General features: G+C 43.3%; 1 protein-coding gene across 7 annotated transcripts in view; it reads right to left on the bottom strand.

Moving 5' to 3' along the window:
* The window catches only part of CADPS (calcium dependent secretion activator), a 428,787-nt gene that overhangs the window by 181,395 nt on the left and 223,894 nt on the right, over positions 1 to 23,498 (bottom strand). For all 7 annotated transcript variants that reach the window (XM_073230819.1, XM_073230820.1, XM_073230821.1 and 4 more), the window contains exon 7: positions 770 to 881. In XM_073230819.1, coding sequence (XP_073086920.1) covers positions 770 to 881 — 112 coding nt within the window. The remainder of the gene's footprint in view (positions 1 to 769; positions 882 to 23,498) is intronic.

Genomic DNA, 23,498 nt, shown 5'->3' on the forward strand with positions numbered 1-23,498 from the left:
TTAGGTCTTCTGGAGCAGTCATGCCTGAATCATTACATTTGTAAATTTTTATTATTAATTATTATGACTGACCTTTGTACAACGTGGGCTTGAACTGCATGGGTTCACTTATACATGGATTTTTTTTCAGTAAGTATTGGAAAAGTTTTTGGAGATTTGTGATAATTTAAAAAAATGTACAGATGAACCACAAAGACTAGAAATAGAAAAAAAAAAGAAAACATATGCCATGAATGCATAAAAATATATGCATAAAATATTTGCTCTATTTTACCATTTCCTATCATGAAATTAACAGTAAGCTCTTTAAGTTTTGGGCAGCCAAAAAATCCTACATGGATTTTCAACAGTGTTGGGGGTCAGTGCCCCTCACCCCTGAGTTGTTCAAAGGTCAACTGTAATTGCCTTTTATTTCTCCTTTATTATGTCATCGTGTTGATGTTAAAATTTTTAGGTGGGTTAGTTTGTTAAATTATCTAGGACTTTCATTTTAGGATAGAAAGGGCCCAGCAAATCTTTGCTCAAAAGGGTATTGCATCAGAAAAGTCATGCTCTGTCTTCTGCAGTGTGCACTAATGGTAGCCCCGATTTAAAGAGGGGAAACTGAGCTTGGAGAGGTCAAGGGACTTGTTCAAGGTCACACAGTAAATGGAGAGTGGAGCCCGGGATTTTAACCCCAAAGCCATGCTTTCAGCCCTGTTGGGACCTGTGGACACCTGCTCTCTGGAGCTTGCTGGGAGAGATAATCTCTGTGATGGGGACCACTTACACGTCCAAGCTCCTTGTCCTCCAAGGCCAGGACTCCTGTGCTCTCTGTGAACAGTTTCACCTTCACGGCGGGCAGTGCATGGGTCGTTGAGAAGTCACCCTGGGTGCCCCAGCTGTGGACAGAATCAGAGAGGTCAGTGTGGAGACCTCCACCTTGACAGTGCTAAACACAGCCGTCTTCCTCACGGGTCGGGAGAATGCAGGGTTAACCCGAGGCAGCACTGGCTGTCACAAACCCCCTCCTCTACAAAGCTGCCAGGGTGACAAAAAGTGTTAATTAATTTGTTAGGCAAATGCAAGACAGATGCTCAGAAAGTTGCCATAGGTCTTTATAGAGAACTACAAGGAATCACTTGAAATTAGCATGAAATCAAGTTGGTGAGAACTTTCCTCCAATTTGCTATACTAAAAACTATTCTAGGATAACCACTACTATTTCTTTGTTTTTGATTCCCTAGTTCTCAGAAGCTGCAGTTCTAGATTTTGCTATGACGTTTTATTTGGTCCAAGCCAACACCTAACTTTAAAATGAGACCTCAGTAGTAGTGGGGAGGTGGAGAGCTCCAATTCCACCGGCATTCAAAGATGAACGGAAGAGAGGAATTGATGGAGCTCCACCCTGTCAAAGAAGAGTGGAAGGTAGAAGGATATGACTTGGAAATGCCCTTTTCCACTCGCCAGTCTATGTAGTCTGAGTCTTAGGTCTCTGCAGAGGAGAGCCTGGCTTACCTAGCAAATGGGTAGAGTGCCAGGCTGGGCTGAAATGAGCCCAGTGGGCCCCTCAGAAGTGGCCTTCTCATTCACTCATCATTACTCATAGAGAGCCACCTCCATCTACTCTATACCTGCAATCAGGGTGGTCTTGGGAAGTGTCAGCCGGGCTGCCCTGAGCCCTGCCCCATGTCCTTCTGCAGCACCTGCCCCATTGCACTCACAGTGCAGTCCTGACCCCTGGATCTGCTCTCCCACTCCCTGACTCCTTGTCACGGACCTCCTGATTGTGCCACCTCAGGGCCGTGGCATGCATGTTTTCCTGTGGTGCCAATGCTTTTCCCACCACTCTTCCTCCGCCTACCTCTGCAGAGTTCAACTTAACCTTTTCTCAGAGAACATGCCCCTTGATCGCCCAGTCTAAATTTGGTTCCAGTGTTAAACTCTCTAGAACACACTGTTCAGTTTTTTTGTACTAGCAATCATTGGATTTGTAATTATTGATTTATTTGTGTGATTGTTTAATAGCTGAACCCTTGCATCTTCTGTATGAGAATACAGAAGTACAGGGACCGGGTGTGTTTTGTTTATATTGCATACCCCGTACTTAGCACAGTCCTTGGCACACAGAAGACACTTGCTTAATAAGGGTTTATTGAATAATCAAGTGATGTCAAATATATGTTCTTTTATAGACTAGGAATAGATATGATTTTGTGTAGAGATTTTTTTTTTCTTTCTGATGGGAATGAATGATGGCCAATTTCCATGTTATAAAATTCTCATTAAAATATTATTTTTAATGACTGCAATATTACACTTTATGGATGTACGATAATTTATTTAACCCTTGTTCTCTTATTGAGATTGGGATGGCCATTATTTTGATTTCATCTCTGATTATTTCTCTGAGATAGAGAGCGAGATGGAAGAGTGTTTCTTCATTCAGTTATCAGCACACACTATGGTGCCTTGGCAATGCTGCAGGAACTCTGCTCATCAAGGAACCCTTTCAAGACTTGGGACACCCATTCCCAAAATGCTTCCACAAAAGTGGGGACTGTTCTCCCACCATCCCGGAGCGAGAGTGCTAATCACAGGACTTCTTATTTGTAATGGGTGTCCCTATTTACATTTTCTTCTGGCCTATTTTGTCATCGCTATTTCCATGGGCATTCCTTTGGCTAGTAGCAGGCTTGAATATTTTTCTCTGTGTTTGTTGGCTGTTTGCATTTCTTTTCCTGTTTATGATGGAAATCTGACTTGCAGTCTCCCTGCTGCACTCAAATAAATCCTGTTAACTCAAAGGCATGAGGAATGTAGAAGGAATTGACAAGGGCTTTGACAGAACAGTGGAGGTAAGGGGGACCCAGATCCATGGGGTTCTAGGTGCATGAGAAGCAATCACAATACAGAAAAGGAGAGGACATCAAAGAAGCCATGAGACAGAACAAGAAGCAGCAGGTCTCAAACAGCAGTACAGCGCTCAGTGTACAGATAGAAGCTCCTGATCTTGGTCATCAGCAGCTGCAGCAAGCTCCGAATACAAGGGAATCTTCGTCCTACCCAAGGCGTAGGGTCTTGAACTGGACATCCTTAATTCAAATACTGGTCAGTCATTTACAAACTGCAGGATTTGGGACAAGTATTTAAGGCTTCCATACCTCAGTGTGCTTAGCTATAAAATAATGTCATTTCACAGAGTAGTTATAAAAAAGAGTAAATTCATAACTAAATAGTTATAAAGAGTAAGTAGTAAACAGGCTTGGTACAGGGTGAGGAGCCAATGCATTTTGGCTACCTTCCCTTCCCGAATAAGGATACGTGTACGATGCATTTTAGTAAGAATGATGATCACTTGTATTTTGTATTATCCACTCAGCACATATTTATTAAGCATCTAAGTGTCCAACCCTGTGTTGGGCAAGCAAGATGGACACTGCCCTTCCTATTATACAAGGTTATTATGGTCCCCACTTCACAGATGAGAAAATTGAGAAGAAACTCAAGATCTTGCCCATTTTATTCCAGTGACCGTGACCAAGTTAGCTGGAACCAGATCTCTTAATTCCCGCTTCACAGCTCTCACTTCTATCAGTCATGATTATCACTAGCATGAGCAGTGATTATAATATTGGCAAAAAAATGCAATTATTGATTTATTACTTGTAATTAATTGTGCTATTAACCTCTTTGGGCCTTTATCATGATAGATCATGGAGATGAGAAAGATTCCTGATGGAAATCAGAAGGTCTCTGGAGTGAGATGCTTTAACACTAAGCCACAAAGAGGCCTTGACCCCAGTGCCCTGGAGGTTCCTCCACACTGGTTGATAGGGATTTTCTCCCCTGCTCAGGGAGCATCCATGCGGTCTGCCTGGACTCCTGCAGCTCCCCAAGGACGCCCAGCCCATAAGGTATTCAACATGATTCAGAGAGGGCACGGGGCAGGGAGGGGCCTCCAAGACCCCTTCGGCTGCTTGGAATTCAAGCTGCTGGAGGCTGCCCGACACCGCCCCCACTCCGTCCACTTGGACACTGAGTTGCTTTTCCTTCCCACCAGGCCTGCAGCTGTACTTTGGGCTTCCTGCCATGGAAGCCCACCTTAAATTGTTAGGCACTACTGAATCCTGTTTTACCCATCAGATTTCAGAATGGTGCCCTGGCCCAGCAGAGCAGGCAAAGTGAGCAAGTCTCCAGTCTAATCAGGACTGACCATGTCATTTTCAGGGCATGGTGCAAAATGAACATGTGGGACTCCTTGTTCAAAAAGCAGGAAAAAAGCGTCATTAAAGGTACCTAAATAGAAAGTGTTTTGCTTTTTCTGAGTATTTCTGCTCAAACACATGCTCCATTGTTCCATCAGACTTAACAAACACAATTCAAACATAAAATAATTAAGAATTTCAAGCATTAAACCAAATGTGGGTCTGAACATGGCGCCTGTGCAGCTGCATGGGTCACAAGCTTAGGAATTCAGCTCTGAGTCCAAGAGGCCCCAGTCTGTTTAGCTGGGGCTGAGGATGGGCCATGCAGCGGTGGCTGCCACTACTGCTGCCACGAAACCACGGCCCCTTGCTACAGTCATTGGACTCTGTGAAAACTGCTGCAGTCTTCTTTTTGTCACTGTTTCCTATTCATAGGAAATCGAAGGAGATTTAATTATCAGCACTCTTCCTTGCCCTTCTCTGCTTTGGGAAAATAAAGTTGTGAAAATGTCTATTCTTTGTTTTTTTTTCCAGCCATGGACAGACCTATCTTATGACAAAAACAGATAATATTTATTTAGAGATTACAATGTGCTAGGCACAAATTCCTATCTCAAAAATGTCATAGGGTCGTACATGCATTTTATCTTTTTAAACCTTCTTGGCCATCCTGTGAAATGTTTATAATTATCACCCTCATAATTACAGCTGAGGCTAAGAGAGGCCAGTAATGTGTCCAAGATGACGCCAAGGGAGCAAATGGCAGTCTGACCCCACAACCCAACCCCTTAACATGTCACCACGTCCCTTCCCTCACAGATCCCCTCAACTCACTCCTCTGTGTCTTGACCCAGTTAATGTCAGTTACTTTGTAGCTCAAAGGGAGACTTCTGCTTTAAGATTGATGGGATCATGGGCCATTTAGTTTCTCAGTTTGGATTTATTTCACATGTTCAATATATACTTCACAAATGCTACATACCCTACAGACAAATTAGCCAGTGGTAGAAGCATCAAAAACATGTGGTGGGGCCACACACCAATAAATGGATCTATTCCTCATTGCTGCATTCTTCTCTGCTCATTTCTGTTTCTTTGCTTTGCATTGACTGTGCCCGTTAGGATCATCTCTCACCTTAAAAGTTGCCCAGAACTAAAAGAAAATTGCACTTTGATTTGAAAAGTCCAGAGGTTGCTAATATTTATTTCAAGCAGCAGTTGGGGAGGTTAAATAACTTCTCTCAGAACACAAAGTATATACTGAAGTGGATGAGGTGTCCCTTTTTTCAGATCCCATCATTTCTACTACTGTATCATACTATCCTCACAAAAATGCTAAAAATCATCCCAAATTTTTGAGTGCTTATTGTTTGATAGGCCCTGGGCTGCATGCTTTTCATTTTCCATTTAATCCTTCTGACAGTTTCTGAATATATTGTTATTATACTGAAATATATTGTTATTATACTCACTTTATGAATGGAAAAACCAGGACTTGGGGAGGTTTAGTAACTGAGCCTGGGTTTTAGACTATCACAACTCTGAGCTTCAAACTCAGAGTTTCTGACCCCAAAGTTCATGCATTAAACCACAGAGCTTTACTGTGTCTTAATAACTCATAAAACAGAATTATAACATACTTTGACAATTACCTGTATGTCTATGTTTCTAGATGGTGAACATCTTAAGGGCAGGAAGCATGGCTTAATAAAAAAAAAAATCCCTTGCACCAAGCACAGAGCCTGGCACACAATAAATAGTTGTTTAATAACTAGAAAAAAGTGACAAATTCAGAGTAGAACCAAGTCACCAAGTTCAGGGGATTGCAGAAACATGCATTACATGAGATAACTAAGGGTGTGACTGCCTCCTTTAGCTAAACTGAGGGCTTTATCTCCTTGAGGATGAGATATTTCCTATAAGCACAGCAACTCTCTGATGCACACAGGGGCTGGAAGCATGCAGGGAAGCCTCAGTTTACACAGCAGCAGGACCGAACTCCGAGGAACAAGGTGTAGGCCCTTGAAGGTCAAGGATTGGGTAGATCATGAGGCCAGTGGCTAGAAGCACTGCAGATGTCAATGGTATAATGCTGGAAAGTGCCACCAAGTCATAAAATGAACTATTATTTTTCACTTCTGGTCTTTTTAGCCATAAGCACACAAGCATAGACTATGAAATGCAGTCACCCACCGAGGCACTTCCAAATATGAAGGTACATGTATTGAGACATATGTGTCCATTCCAAGCCAAACTGTTTTTGCAAAAGGATAGGAAATAAGTAGATGAATGGTCCAGCTGACTGCTCTACATGCACTACGTGGTGCTGCATGAAGCTCTGGCTTCCACTTCTTAGGGATCATGTGTCTAATTTGCCCTCATTCCTCCCTTCATTTAGAAAACATGTCCCAGATGTCTATCACATGCAAATCACTTTGTTAGGTGCTGTGGGTCCAAAGGTGAATGAGATGTCAGTCCTTACGGGGTTTGTATTCTACCTGGGGAGATGCCACTGCGCAGAAATGAAAACACTTACAGGTATGAGTTTAAGCCTTCGCTTTTGCATCTCTAATTGAGGATGAGAATAGTACTGACCCCAGGAGGTTGGAGGAAGAAGTAGGAGATAAGCTATTGCATACACAGTGTTCAACTCAATACCCCTGCACACGTAATGTGAAATGTAAGGCTTTCATTTTCAGATTATAGACCAGGAGTTGGCAAAGTATGACCCATGCATCAAGTCTGGCTGACTACCTGCTAATGTATGGTGGATGAACTAAGAATGGTTTTTAAGTTTTTAAATGGCTGAAAATAATCCAAAAAAGAATAATATTTTGTAACACATGAAAATTATTTGAAACTCAAATTTCAATTGTCATAAGTAAAGTTTTATTAGGACATAGCTATGTTCATCTGCTCAGATATTGCTCACACTGCTTCTGCACCTGAAAGGCAGAATTGAATAGTTATGACAGAGACCATATGGCCAACGGGCCTAAATTATTTATTTTTTGTCCATCACATGAAAAGTATGCTGACCCCTGCTATACACAGCTAAGTCACTGGCTCAGTCTAATGGGAATACTTTTATTTTCATTAGCAGATTAGACGTATGCTCACCCAAGCACATCCATAAAGATAAACTGTCAACATGCACTGACAAGGACAGCTCTCACCCCGCGGGGACCCAGTTTGTTGCTCTGCATTTCTCATGGGGCTCTTTCCAGCACTCTCTGCATCTTGGTAAATTTGGGATTGTGTATCGTAGCATTTGAGACACGTGGCGCCCAAATGCTGCTTCCAGATCCACTTGAGCTGGCTGACTCACTGAGTCACACTACATCATTATTAATATCAAATAATAAACAGACAGTTTATTATTTGAGTAGCAGACAATTCATATTTTGGGGGACGGAGATGCCTTTTAAAGTCACAGCACATCATTTCTCCAAACCTATTCTAATGTGCCACTGCTTTGAAAGTGAACACTTTGATCTGGGGGAGAAAATAAGGGAGAGGAATATGCTTTTGGGTTGAAGGAGGGAGAAATCTATCTACTCAAAGCAACCCTATATTGCCTGTTCGGAGAGCATCTGCTTCCTCACAGACACATCTCTGTTTACTATTTAAAGACCCTTATTTGCGGAAGCCTCTTCAGACCATATGTTATCAACAAATGTTGCTAATCAAATACACACAGTAATTTTCATTAGAATTTCCCCCAAACCCCTCATGAACAAAAAACAACATTTGCCACAAAGGGAATATAACCTCCCAAAATGACAGTAAACATCCACTGCAAACCTTTGACAACAGAGTGGTATTTATGAATGCGCATGTGAGCCAAGAATGCACCCACTTCAGGCAGATATGGACCCTTGGAGAATTGGATTTTGTGCAGGTTGGTGTTGGTGGAATGATGTCATTAGTTGCCATGGCGATGCTCAGCATAAGGCCATAATTCATGCCACAGAGACTGCATTTGCATTTATTCAAGGTATATGGCTGATGTGAGCTGGGTGTTAAATTGGTGAGGTTCATAAAATTAACTGTGGACTTTAACAAGAGAAAGTGTCAGTTCAGGGAATGAAAGTGCCTTGGTCCTGTTGCTAAGAGGGAAAGTTAATAATTGCCTGGAGACAACTGCATTCAAATCTTTTGGCCTGCCTTTCAGGCAGACTGCATGATTCTCTACTCCAAGTGAATCAATTGTGCCATCCCAGTGTGTCTTTTGCACACTAATTGATCGGATGGGATTTGGGCCTTTAACATACTAGAGAGCCCAAGCTCCCTCTTATGCACATAAATGAGGCATTTGCTTTGTAGATGTCTGGGAGGCAGAGACAAGGCTCCTGTTTGCCTGCTTGACATTTCCGCTGGAATGCCTCCTCTCCAGCAATCGGAAATCAAATGTGTCCAGACCTCAGCTTTCACTCTCTCCCCCTGACGTCTGTTCTTCTGAGCCTTCTCCAACTTAGAGGAGCTGCCAGCCACCCAGGCATTATTCTTACTTCCTCCTCTTCACCCCATGTCCCCTTCCATCACCAGATCTTTCATACCTACTACATGTATTATGAAAGAGCCAGAAGAGGTGGATGAAATATTTACATAGTGGCCAGTTCAAATTTCACTAAGAAGCTATGGTCACCTGTACTTCTTTGGTTTTTTGTTTGTTTTCCTGCTAGAATCTAAGTCCACCAGGGCAGGGGTCTGTGTCTGCTTCCTTCCCCCCATGTCTGGGAACTGCTGCATCCCAGCACCTAGCACAGTGCCTGGCACATGGGGCATGTGCAGTAGGCAATTGCTGAAGGAATAAAGTCACGAAATTGTGAATTCCTCCATACACATACACAAGTGGAGGCGAGAGCCATGTTGAAAGTGGAATTTAACAATATTTGATTATCATGGACTTATATTCTCTGGGATGGCTAAAGAGGGAGAGCAGGAAAGTCCTATACTGTCAGTTTTGTAAAGGGCAGGGTCAAAGTCCATCTTGCCTCACTGTCGTGTTATAATGTTTTGCTCAGTGCCCCATGCAGAGGAAGCATTCAATAAACTCATGTTTATTGTTGAATGAAGGCCAGAAAGTATGCATACAACGCCTCATTCACAAGCAGGAGAACTGTGTATCAGTCCTCACTTTCTCACTGGCTGTGTGGCACTGCCAGAGTCTCAGTTTGCTTGCCTGGGCAATGGGGGGAGGGAGCCTCAAACATTTTTTGTCCTAAGGACAAGAGCCAGGGTAACTGATTCCTAGTATTTCCTTTTGATTCCTTCTTAGAGTTTTCATCTCTCTGCTTGTATTACTCATCTGTTCTTGCACATTCTCTACTTTTTTTCCCCATGAGAGACCTTAGCATATTAATCTTATGTTTTAAGTTCCCAATCTGATAATTTCAACATCTCTGTCACATCTGAGCCTGGTTCTCATGCTTGTTCTGTCTCTTGAAATTGTTTTTTCTCTTTTAGGATGCTTTCTAAGTTTTGTTGAAAGCTGAATGTGATGGGCTGGGTAGAATGAACCCAGTATGGTTCCAGCAACAATTTCTGCTCCGTAGGCTGTGATGCTCTGTGCCTGCCCCTCTGTCTCTCTAATTTTGGGGGTGGTAGTTTGCCCTGTGACCTAAATTCTCTGATGCATCTAAGAAGAGTTGGTGATTTTCAGTTTGCTCAGACTTTTTCTTGTTATGCAGATGGAAGCATGACTTCCAAGCTCTTTATATGCCAGACTGGAAACCAGAAATCCATTAGACCTGGTTATTTCAAGATCCTATCCAGCTGTGACAACTTAGATTGAATTTTTAATTGGCAGTTGACTCATAAGAAATACACAGGTGGTCAACAGGAAGATCTAAATGGGAAACTCAATGTTGGGGCTAAGTAACAGAACAATATGGGATTAAGGTGGGTGGGGTGGTATGTAGTACTGGGGGTAGGGTCAGGTGGGCCTGGGGTGAGTGGGGAGGAGCTGTTAGGGGCTAAATCACTGAGGCAACAGCACATCACAATGGCTTGAGCATTGTGCTGCCTTCTCTGGGATGGAGTTTCAGTGTGGCCCAAAGATACCCTTTGTCATTGTGAAAAGAGGTGAAGTTTTTGCTATTGGACATGATGGCGGTCTCCCCAGTCTGAGGTTCTCCTGCAATTCCATTGCCTAGCTATCTTCCTCCAATCACTTGTTTATTCCAAGTTCCTAAGGACCTTTAGAGAAAATGAACTGCTCAGTGCATGACTAAAAAAAAAAGGAAGCTTTAAGGTGATGCTGGGAATGCATTCATTTACTTTCTCCTCTCTGACTCAGCCAACCAACTCCTGTTTAATTCCCTATACAGTGCTTTTTCCTATAATTGCTTTTGCAACCCGAGCTGGTTGTAGGGTTGCAACCTGTGACTCTCATAAGCAGTTGGGAGGCGTGATGGTTAATTGTGTCTTTAGAACTTGAGGACCCCTTGCAGCCTGCAGAAAACTCATGGGTATATATAAAGCTCACACTATAGTCGGCTAGGTCAAAGCTGTCAGAAGACCCGGGCAGCTGCAAAATACACTGCAAACCCTTTTGCATCCTAATCAATTCCACTAAGATCATGAACCAAAAGAAGAAAAATTGGGAGAGACAGAGCCACAGACTGAGTGGAAAGGGACCTCGGAGATCACTTTGGTTGTGCCGCTCATTTACAGGAGAGGAGCCTGGGGCAGTAGGGAAGAATTTTGGAGTCAATCTGTTTTATTTTTATCACCTAACAGCTTTATTATCTCAGACAGTTATTAGCCTCTCAGGTTTCAGTTTTTATGTCTATAAAATGGGCATGTTAACAGTATCTGCCTTATAGGGTTTCCTTTCTGCCTGCCCCTTAGTTAAATGAGAGATGAACTAAGTATAATACAAGTTCTTAATAAAGGGTGGTTCGAGCTGCCCAGAGAGTTCAGGGTTAAGAGGTCAGGTTCTGGAGTCTGGAAGCTCGGGCTACACACTCTCTACCTGAGTGACCGTAAGCAGCTGACTGAATCTCTTGGAGCCTCTATTTTCTTACCTGTAAAATGGGGATGTTAATAGTGCTTCCCTCTTAGCATTCTCTTGTTAGAATTACACGAGAAAGTTTTCCCAGTCTGATGGTCAATAAGCCCCTGATAATTATTCAGGGACACCTCTGAGATACACAACTTAGTCCAAGTGCCAGTGCTTGGCCTATCAGGATGTGAGCTGACTTTGCAAATGTTTTCAAAACCATTGCAAATTGCTCTTGTGTTTTCTCAGTCTGGGCAAAATAAAATTGGGATGCAAATTTGGGTTTGATTTTTGGCAGCTATGGCAAAGGAGTAAGTGCTGAGAACACATTCTCCCTTTCTCGGATTTCTTTCTGTGAGTGCCTGAAACACTGCCTTCCACCCGCATCTGCTTATCTTCCATCTTCCTTTCCTGACCTTCTCTTGGCCCTGGGGCATAGAGCAGATTATTCTTCAAAGATGTTTGCTCTCTCCTCCCTTCCCCAAGAGAAGTATTCTCTTCCTGCTCCTGTGATGTTTGGTTTGTCCATGTGAATTGCTTTAGCTTCCTCATGGGCTGAGTCCTCACAACTTGACTTTGAAATTATCCATGTGGCTTTCTTGGGTCATCTGGGGTTATTAGCAGATATGATGGAAGCAGAGGTTTGCATGTGCTTTGAATGGCTGGGCTTGCTCTCCTGCACTTCTGATATGAACATGAGCAGAGCTTCCTCCAGGGAGCTGTCATCCCTTCAGCCTAGATGCTAGAATGAACTATGTGAAAGAGGCCTGAGCCCAGCTCACAGTGAGGAAACAAGGCCAAGCATATCCACAGCTTGGAGCAGGCCTGGAGTTGATCCTGGCATGAGTCAGCCAATCCCCAACCAATCTGCCGATGAGTGAGTGAAAAGACTGAGATTTGAAGGCATGGAGTTTGGGGATGGTTTGTTACAGAGCGATAGCTAACTGATACAGTGCCTTTATCTGGTACTTCATCACATTATCCTGCCTCCACTCCATGCCCTCTTGATGGGTCTGGAGTCCCCAGTTAGAGTAGTGCATCCTGGAGAGCCCAGGCAGACCTTACACACTATCACTATTAAAAAATCTGTCACTGTCACTGAATAAGCACCTGCTTAATGGCCTTGCTGGCTTGGAAAAACACGCCCTCAGAGAACAACCTCCCTTTTTGCCAGTGTCATGTGAAGTAATCTCTCCACAGTGTAAGAACTGGCCTGAGGCCTGACTGTGCTGGCTAAGGCTGCCAAAGGCACTGTCTAGGCACCCTAACAAACAAGAGTGTAAGCATCTCCCAAGGCCATGGCAGGCAGCCAATGTCTCTCAAACCACTGTAGTCAAGTGCTCCCAGGGGAAGCCCTAACCACATCAAAGGCACTCTGGATCAAGCCTCCCACATGGACTGCAGTGAGCATTAAACTAACCTCAGCAGCTCTTGAGTGCCCCCAACGTTTGTGGCTCTGTCCAAGTGGGCCCCCAAGCTGTGGTGTGCATGCAGGGACAACCCTCGAGGGGCTCAGGGCTATTGTGAGCTTTGTCTGCCCTCCAAGTAGCCAGCCCCTCCTGTGGAACTCTGGGCTGTCCTTGCCTGATGGGATTATGGGAACTGAGGTTGGCTTTGCTTCCATGGGCTGGGTTCCCACCATCCCATGAGAGGGGGTTCACTGAGGACCTGGTTGGAATCCATGCTTGTCTATTCCCCCAGGGACTAGCTTGTGGATTTTTTTCCCCCTCTCTGCTTAACATTATAAGAACCCCCTAGGAGGGGTTATGAATGCCAGGAGTCTCAAAGGGCAATGGTGAACGGGCCAGCTGGCAAAACGCCCTGCAGTAAGGGCCGAGGTGTTGTCTTAGAGCACTGGAGAAATGGCTCTCAAGGCCAAGTGCGTGGCACAGACCCAATTTGCAGCCAGAGAGTTCTTGAAAAGTGACAAATACCCCTTGTAGAGAAGTATCAACCAGACCCTGGTGTCCTGAGCCTGGCTCTGCAGAGTGAAGACACTGCCTCTGTCCCAGTCAGATCTGACTCTCCCTACACTGACCACAGGCCTCCACAGGGCCTAGCGACTCCTACTTTGGGACTCCTGCCCACGTAATATGAAATATCCTATTGGTACTACTGATCATCTTGTAAAAAGTGCATAAAAAACTGGATGAAAGTTGAGTTGCAATCAACTAGCATATAGAGGTTAAATTGAAAAGACAATAAGAGTTAGAATTAACTTAAATTCCCTTCAATGCTGACTTGCACATATCCTCCCAATAAAAATCCATTTTACGTCCTTTGCTCAGGTAAGGTAAGTGGGCAGACACCTCTGCTACCCGTTTCTGTCGGTGCGGTCCCTGCACTCTCCCTGTCCCAGGGAGGCACGTACTCACAGGAGGGTGCTCAACCAAGCATACCTGAGATGCTCAATGCCAGGGCCAATCACTCATCTAGCAGTGTTTCCTCCCTTGCCAAACCTGCTTTCTTTAGCCTCCTGGGTAGATAATGGTGGAAAACCTTTTAGTGCTTCCAAGGCCTCTACAAATGTTAGTTATCTTTTCACAACGGAGCCTTTGTTGTCACGTCAGCCCGCCTGCTTCCTTCCTTCCTGCACCATTTCCTTCCTTGTCTGGAGATGGTGCAAGGTGGGCAATGGGACCCATTTGGAGCCTGTCAGCCGCTGGGCACCTCTCCACTCCTGCTGCTCCTGCTGGTCAGTTGCACTTTTTGAGGTTTCCACGGCAGGGAGGCTCAATGCCCTGGAAAACTGAGTGGCAGAAAATGAGGCCAGGTGTGGTGCGTGAGGAAATCTGAAGGTGCTGTGGTTAGAAATGTGGGCTGTGTAGACAGATCACCTGGTTGGAACCTCGGCTCCTCCTTGGAGCTGTGTGATTGTGGGCAAGAGACGAAACCTCTCTGAACCTGAGTTTCCTCTTCTGTAGACAAGGAAAAAGCAAAATACCTTTCTCATGGGGTTGTTTTAAAGAATAAATTTATAATTTAGGTGAAGCCCTAGCACAGTGAACATGAGACATGGTGTGACTGAATAAATAGCAGCTACTTTGAATATCAGGGTCCTACAAGAATGGGGCATAAAAGGTTGGTTAGAAATCCAAGTGGTTGAATTTGGAGGCTTTCTAGAAGAAGGTCATGAGTAAATTTAAACAAACTTTCTTTGGTACAGCTGGGCTGTTAAGACCAGACATACTCTACTTACCATTGAATTCTATATACCTCGATGGACTTGTCTGCAGAGGTTTTTATCAAGAAAACTACTTAGAATTATATAAACAGAAAATGGAGTGTTGAGTTCCCTCTCCCTGTTCTTCTCCTACCTCCCTGGCCATGCTTTTTCAGTCTTCATTATTTTTGTTTTTTGTCTTTTTAAAAAATCTTTCTAAAATTTAGTACACCCCGGCCTCAGCCTACGGACCTCTTCTTTTCTCTGTTTCTACGTGAGTGGTTCTCAGTGGAGGTGATTTTGCGCCCTGCTGGGATACGTTTGGCAATGTCTGGAGACATTTTTGGTCGTCGCATTGGCGGTGGGGTGTGTCCTGCTGACATCTAGTGAGCAGAGGCAAGAAACGCTGCTGAACACCCTGGAGTGCCCGGGACAGCCCCCCCAAACACAGAATTATTCGCTCAAAATGTCAGAGTGCTGAGGTTGAGAAATCCTGGTCTACACTGACCACACGAATGATGTCTGATAGGCAACCCCAATTCGGTGCATTTAGCGTCCAACCTGTCATCTTCCCCATCCCAGGGCTCAGCACAGTGTCAGGTGGAGTTCCCAGTAAATGTTAGCTGGTTTGTAATGTAGGATGATAACTGGTCAAGAATGCACAGAATAAATCGGAGAAAGGAAAGACCAGGGAGTGCATAATAGTTTAGGTGGGACAAAATAAGAGTCTAAAAATCATGGGTTGGAGAGAGGATGGGTGATTTACTAAAACAGAGATTTCCAGGGTCTATTCCTTATTTACTATGCCAGGATTTATAAGGGGTATAGGCTTTCCAAGAGTGTTTCTTTTTAATGATCTTCCTTGGTGATTTTGCTACTGGGCTACATTTGTTAACTACCAAAAAGTCTATAGTCCTCAGAAGAGCACTGTATGAAGAGCAAATAGTCCGACAGGAAATATTTTCAGACTCACAAAGATGAACAAGTAGTGCTTTGGTCTCTCAATTATAGATTTCCTTTCAATATCAGGTGGCCCTTGAAGGAAGAGAAGAGCGAGGGCTCTTTGAGATGCTGAGAACAAGTAAACTGTCTTTCCTAGTTAGTGAACTATGTCTGGAAAAACTGGAACAGCGGCTGTTGGCATGATGACTTTGTAAGAGTTATTCAATAGTGACTCTTAGTAGCAAGCTGTAAGAGTGACTTTCCCCCTTCCCAGGATGTGATGATAATAAAGCTCTGAGGGCCTACTGTGTGTCAGTCACTGTTCTAGGTGTTTTCAGTGGGTCATCTCATTCAGTAAACTAAAAATTGAAGCTGAGTTGAGGGTATCTATCAAACGTCTCAGTTGTACAATCAGCCAAAGTCAAGAAGGCTTGATTCATGAAGCATGTCTGAGATCCCAATTTACACTCACTTTCTAGAAAACATATTTGGAGGAAGAAAAAAGTGGTCTGCCTGAGTGTGAGTGTCTCACAACACTGTGGGAATACCAGGCAACCAACAGATATGAGGCCAACTCCAGAGAGAAGGAGAGGGAGGGGAGGACGGAGGGAGGGAAGAGAAAGAGGAGGAAGAAGAGAAGCCGGAGGGAAGGAGGGCATTTATTTTTGAATAGTGCTGTGATAAATAAATGTGCTCAATATCAGACTTCAGTAACCAGTGTTAAACCCTCCCGTCACAGCCTTTAGATTTACACAAATAGTAAGACAACTTCCTGACCTTCTGAGTACTGCCAGGCAGCTTTGCTTCTCCAAAGATGCAGGAGAGCAGAATCAGTACTGCTTTTCCATCAAGCTCTAGTCTACAGCCTCCTAAAGAAGTCTATGTGTCTTTTTTCTCTGTCCACAGATGGCCTCCCTCCCTCTGACTATCAGTAGCTTAAGCCCTGGAAGTTCATTACGAGCACAATAAACATCAGGTTTACTCCCTCCATCAATCATCCAAGAAAATTCATAGAATTATGGTCATTAATTTCATCATCTTAAGTGGGGGAATAATTTCACTATCCATTATAATTGCTTGTAAATTTTTATAAATTATTTGCATTATTAAACATTCAACATGTGCCGGACGTGAAAATGCAGAGCTGTTTGGATCAGACAGATTTTTTTTCTTCTTCTCCTTCTGTCTTATGTCACACACAAACATTGGTGACATTAGGGTACCAAAACTTTCTCTTCTGCCACATAGAGTGGTAAAAAACAAAGCTATGTTTTGGGGGAAAGTGAGAAAAAATGCCGAAACATCAGATAAGTGACACCAATGAATGACTGATACATAGTTTAGTACTTTGTATAGCAGCTGTATTGCAGTACAGTTTAAATGATTGACTTCTATTCATATCTTTCCACAAAGAGTTAAACTATGATTTGATGGTCATGTCCAGGACCTCGGCTTGGTCAGTGCTTCATCTGCAATAATGGGCCATGCTATAGGACACCTAGTCTGTAATTCCACATTTTTCTATACTGTCAACAACATTTATTAATCGCTTACTATATCCTAGACCTGATGCTCAATACTGTACAACAGTGGAATCCTTGTAACAGCCCGATTATGTTGTTATGACTACTTCTAAATGTCCTAGAGATTCACCAAGGCTGAAGGCAGTTGTTGAATATGTAATACCACAGATATTTATCATAAGATATGCTCTATTTTCATGTTCTTATCATGTCCTAATTTTATTAAAATGGTTTGAGGAAACTCAGGCACAATTTCTTATTAAAAATAATTTTTAAAATTCAAATGTCCCTCTAACTCCATCAAAAATCCTGCAGAAAAAGATAGACATCTATGATTTTATGGCACCCTGGCACCCTGCAAAAAGATGTATGATCAGTCTCTCAATAAACATTAATGGATAATCTACTCTTTGTCCCCCACAATGTTAAGGTTTGAGGTGCTACAAAGATGTGTGGCTCCCAGTGTCTTGGTTCATTTAAAGAACTGAGTAATTACCTGAATAAATAAAGAATTGCACAGAGCAACTGAACAGTTTATTATAGTTCAAGTAATGTCCCAAGGCAGACTATAGTGAGCTAATAAATCGATAATGTGGGTAATGAACAGTGCGGTTCAAAGGAGAATAAGGTAGATATGCTGGCAGTGACTTGGGAGTCCCTCAGGGTGGTGGTGGGGATCTAGAATGTGCCTTAAGAGCAGAATAAAATCTGGCTGGGCAGAGGGAGTATAATGGGGAGGGGAAGTTGAAAAAAAAAAGAAAGCAGTTGTAATTAAAACTCCTTCAGTATTTTCCTTTGCTTTCAGGATAAATTGTTTCTTCAATCAGTACAGATCCATCAAACACCTGCAATGCTTGGGGATATTGATATGGTCCTTGCTTTTGGGAGCTAATAGGCTGGTGGAGAAGCCCAAAGTAGAACAAAGGCATGTGCGGTGATATTTATGAAGGGAGAAGCATAGGGGCTAAAGGATCATATAATGTAGGACAGTATTTAATATGGGGAAGGCTGTAAGAGTGTCCAACACAAATGGAGCCTGTTCTTCACGCTCACAGAGAAGTGGTGGCAGTTACGGGGGGTGGCTGACTTAGGTGGTGGATAAAGGGTATGATGAATGAACTATCACAGGGCAGGAAGCATTGGTCCAAGGAAAACTGGTGAAATAGATAAAGCTCATGCACATCTGTTATTTGTGCCTGTTCAGCATCCCTGCCCCTGCTTCTAGCTATTGCATTCCAATTCTTCCTTACAAACCACCTCTTCCTAACCTTGGTTCACATGCCTTGGGCAACTCCGACCCCACTCCTGAGTTGAGAGGAGGCCACTCTCTAGGCATTTCCTAGGCCATGACAACTGATTCAGGGGTGAATACCTGACTCAGTTGATTAATAAGAATTAGCCAAAAGAGTTAGACTAGAACCACAGGGAAGGAGAAGTCTTTTCTGTTGGGGTTGCTACACTCATAGAATGCAATCTATGAACTATTGGCAGCAACTTGGTTTGCCTCCATGAGGAAAGAGGCAACCTGGAGAAAGAAAGTTAAAAGAATGAGGAAGAAACTCTTGATGACATCATTTGAGCATCTGGATCCAGCCATGCCTGCAGCCCTAGACTCTTCAGTTACATGGAATGATGAAATCCTTTCTCAGAATTAAAGTTCTGTTGACTGCAACAAGAGAAGGCTTTAGTAAAGCAAAACCACACCTAACTGTATTTTTTCACCTGCCTCCTCTTTTCCATTTACTTTTTCCCACATTCCATGCATCTCTTCCTGCTGCTCATGCTCAAAGCCTGGAATCTTGCTCTTCCAACTGAGCTGACACTACTCATTATTTTGCCATCTCTTGAGCACTCCTCTTTGACCAAACTTATTCTTCCTGAATTCTGGTTCTTCAGGTTATTCAGATTATATAGTCTGAAAACTCCCAAATCCCTTTTTTTCCATTCATTCAACTTATTTATTGGCACTTAGTAGGCTCAGGCGCTGTACTAGATACTTGAGTATTAGATAGGAAGGGTCCCTGATCTCATGGAGCTAACATTCTAAGTTAGTCGTGCAGTAATTCAAGTTCATTCGGGTGTTGATGACTAGGGATGGTCTAACCCAGGCACTGTCAAACTGTATTTCATGTGCCAAATCTGGTCTACAGGCCGCATTTTGTAAATACAGCTTTATTGGGGCACATTCATACCTATTCATTCACACATCACGTGTGGCTGTTTTCACACCAGAACAGCAGAGTTGAGAGCTGTAACAAAGACTGCATGGCTTGTAAAGCTGAAGCATTTGCTCTATGGAAGCCTGATGACCCATGGTCTAATCCATGCTTCCCCACAGAGGTTATGTGCAGCAGAAATGGGATCCCAAGAGATCTGGTGTTTTAATTCAATTCTATTTTAATAGTGGAGGTAAACAAAGGGTAAACCTGAACTCTCAGGAGCTTGGTGGCAATGACTGAAATGCCACTTGGCAAACACTGCATTTATTCAAAGGATTTCAATTAAAAAACCCTACACATTTTGCATTCTACCCCATAACATGGCTGTTTATTTCAATATAAACATAATGTTCGGATTTTATCAGAAGTTGAGATGACAGGAAGATGTTCCCTGTTGAACTGTGTGACATTCTTTGAATGCCATGTATGTTCCAGCTTGAAAAGCATAGCTTGCATTCAAAATAATGTCTCTAATGTAGGACCTTTCAAGTCATGGCCTAGAAGAGAGGGGGCTTCTTTAGCCCCAGTAGCCCCTTAGCCCCACATCAAACAGGTGGCAGCAGTTGGGAAAGGCCAATGCTTCCGGTTCATTTTTGGCTCCAGCATCTGCCCCTTCTGCCTCTTTGAAATACTAGAATTTGTGTCTGGAAAAAAATTTTGGTAAACTTTTTTTTTTCCGGTTTTGAGAAGCATTACAGTTTTCCTAATGATAGGAGATGTTTAGATATTACTCAGTGCACTGAGTTTTATATGCTTCCTCCTAGTTAGCCCCTCTTTGAGGTGCTCTGTTAGAGCCCATCAGTATATTATTTGTGGACAGAGGCTGCTCAAGGATGCATCTCTTGGTTTGAGGTTATGATTATGGATTCTTTTGCTGCCTTTATGTATTTATTTGGTATGTCTGGTGTTAGAAAGATTGTTCTGTCTGGCTGGAGAATTGTATTTGTTATTGATGTGCAGAAAGGCATTCATTATTTGGTGCTATTGATTTTTTTTTTCTCTTGGGGAACTGGGATCTGTTCATATTACTAGGTTTTATTTAATCCTACTGAAAAGAGACCCACTTAGCCCCTCAGGCCCCTCCTCTTTGCAGGGTGGGGATGGCAGCTAGGGCTCAGAGACTGTTACCATTTAGTAGCTTTTAATGGTTCACTTGTTAAAAACATTGACTGAGGGCCTGCTATGTCTCTGCTCTATGCTAACTGTTTTGTCTGCAGGATTTCCCTGCATCAGTACCACAGTCATCACAAGTTGGAGCTTTTACTCCCATTCTACAGATGAAGACACTGAAATTTATAGTCTTTAAGCAACTAAGGTCATTCAACTAAAGAACACCACTGCAGATAAATCACCATTTACTGGATATGCACTATACTAGGCACTGTGCTAAATGCTTTACACACAGTAGCTTGTTTCCTCGTTGGAGCAGCCTTATGGAGCAGGGACTATTGTTACTGTCACATTCCAGAGCGGGCAACCCAGGCTCAAAGATGAGAACTCACTGCAGGTCACTAGGGACTGAAGCTGAGATTCAAGGCTAGACAGCCTGACTTCAGAGTCATTTTTTAAAAAACCTGTGCTAATATATACACCCTATTGTTTGGAAGTAGGACTGGGATTCAACAAATGCAGCTCCCTCTAAAACCAGTGTCCCTGCCTCTCATATCTGTGCTGGCCTCTGCCACCTGCCAGAGCCAGCATCTGGCCTGGTGTCTCGGGCAGAGGGCCTGGCTTTCCTAACTCTGAGCAGGAATCCCAGAATGGAGGAGGGACTCCGCCTCCCCGTGCCTGTCTCAGGACGCAGGGTAGTGAATTAGGAGCAATGGGCTGAGAGTTCAGAGGCCCAGGTTCCCAGCCCTACTCTAGTCCTGTGCAGCTCTGAGCAAGCTCCACGATCTCTCTGGCCAGTCATTTTCTCCGTAAGGCGAGAGGGTTGGGCAGGATGGTCTCAGTGCTCCCTCCTGGGTCTAGCGTCTTTGTCTCTGACATTTAATCTCTGCCCAAGGTGTGCTAGATTTTCTTGTGAATCCTGTGTGAATACAAAGCATAGACAAATCTCTAGATGTGGAGCAGGCACAAATTCCTTTGGGAAGTGGACTTCGAATGTCTCATTCTGGGCATCTCCTTGAGGCCATTCCTGTGTCCAGAGGACTGGATGGAAAGACAGAAGGCAGGTGGCAGAGGAACAAAAAGAGGCTTCTGGTATGAGACGTGGCTTTTAGGAAATCAAGAATTGTGGATGCCACCCAGACAGATCAGAACCAGATTTCAAGGCACAGACATGCTTGCTGGGTTGCCAGAACCCTATTGACCTAAACTTCCCTTTCCTCAGTCCTATGCTGACCTCATTCCCCTCAAGCCCCATAGCTCTGTTCGCTTCTAAACCCTTTCTGAGACTGCTTTTTCTATTCATAATGGTTCTTTATTCCTTTCTTACACAGATCCCACCGGTCCCCCATTCAACTCTCACCTCCTGCATATACCTTTTTGGATGATTCCAGCCCTGGCTAATCTCTGCCCCCTTCCTGGTCACACCTACCATGTGGAGTTTCTTTAACTGGTTCGCTTGTGTTGATTTCAGCTTGGAGCTGGTGTGTATCCCCAGGGAACCTGGTCCAGGGCTAAGTGCTGAGCAGGCCCTCCCCACATCCCAGAGCATTTAGGGTGTGGAAGGAAGATGAGATAGTGTTAAATGTATCTGACTTCTGCATACCAAATGCTCTCAACAATAAATATCGCATTTCAACTATGTGCCAGGCTGACTTCGTGGTGCTGTGGATATACCACGGGGCTGTTATTTGTATACCAGACCTCTGTTCTCTATTATTTTTTCTGGGTCATTGAAACTTCTTCCCAAAAGCTGAGCAATCAGGCCTAAGTGTATATGCAAATCTGATTTGTTTTCCAGAATATGGTAATTATAGGCTTTCCTATTTTAGCTAGGATTTTAAAGGTGGAGAACCAGCCTTGATTAAATAAGAAGTACACAAATGTCTTTTAAGTGGAAAAAGCCAAACATTAGCTACTGACATTTTTAATCATTTTTTTCTGGTAGGACACTTGGAGATACATAAAAGAAAAAAAGATTCAAGAAGCCCAGAAAAAGGGAGGTTATGGTAGAATTTGGCCACTAGATGGCAGTCCCAGGCTGTAAATGATTCCTGAATTTTGCTAATCATGGACTTCCAGAGTGTGCTACTAAAATTCAGCCACGGTGCATTTTAATCCCATGTTCCCAAGCATATTTCTATTTGCTGCAGAAATATTTCGGCTGATTTGGACATGTTTAAGAACACAATAGGTCTTTTGCATTCTTAACAACCTAGTTAATTCAACCAAAAACAGAGTTAGTTAATTGAGTAATAAAGAAAAACTGTAGCTAGGGTTAACGGTTAAATGTAAATTTAAACATGCACTTTGGTTATTTAAAACAATGGGCCTAGGGTGTACTCTACATAAAAGCATACCAGTGCTATGGAAGGTAAGTGTATCTCAAGAAAATTCCACCTCCCTTCTCTGGGGGGAGGCCCCCATGGGTGGGGTGAAGATGGGGCCCCTAGGATTGCATCTGTGCCAGGTGGCTCTGCAACCTTGTCCAGGCCTGACCCAGCCAGACAGACAAGGTCTCATACTTCAGAGAACTTAGATCAGGGAGTTAGAGTGGCAGGAAGGTGAGTTTTTGAATGGAGAGTACCACTGGATTATTCTTTACTGGTGGCTGATAACTCCCTAGTATTTAATTAATACTGAAATGCAATCTCTCCATTTCCTCTGATTGAATCATTTTAATCAGGCTCCATCCCTGGGCACCACCAGGAAATGGACTAGACTGAAATGGATTTCTATTTATCTTTGGCATGTAAAAAGATTATATGACTCAAGAATAAATCTCTAAAATGATATAAAGTAAATTCCTAGCCTTCTTGCTTGCTAGCTGTACCTTGGCTATCATTTGGCAACATTAGGAAGAGTGTTAGGTCCTGGACTGGCCATTTTTCTGAGTTAATTACCAAGCAACCAGACTCTTTGAAAGAGTCTTTTACTGATGATATTGCCCACAAGGCCAATGAACACAACTGTAACTTCCCGCAGGTGAATAATCCTTTTCTTAAACCACTGTTTCAGTCACTGGAAAGAAATGTAAATGGTTTGCTATCACAGAAAAAAAAGATTATTAGCTAAATGAGTGATTCTCAGTTGGAGGCAGTTTTACCCAATTCCCTCACAGGGGGCATTTGGCATGCCTGTTAACATTTTGTCTTGTCCCAACTGGGGTGGGGATGACAATGGCACCCGCTCAGCTTATGTTTATAAACTTCATTCTCTTCTCTGCATCCTCTTAAAACTGTTAAGGACCCTTCAGAACTTTGTGGAGTCCAAGGATGCTACTAAACACCCTACACAGGAAAGCCCCTGTAATTAAGAATTAACTGGCCCAAATGTCCTCAGTGCTGAGGT

Source organism: Manis javanica, chromosome 3 (genome assembly GCF_040802235.1).
Source record: "Manis javanica isolate MJ-LG chromosome 3, MJ_LKY, whole genome shotgun sequence".
Taxonomy (NCBI): Eukaryota; Metazoa; Chordata; class Mammalia; order Pholidota; family Manidae; genus Manis; species Manis javanica.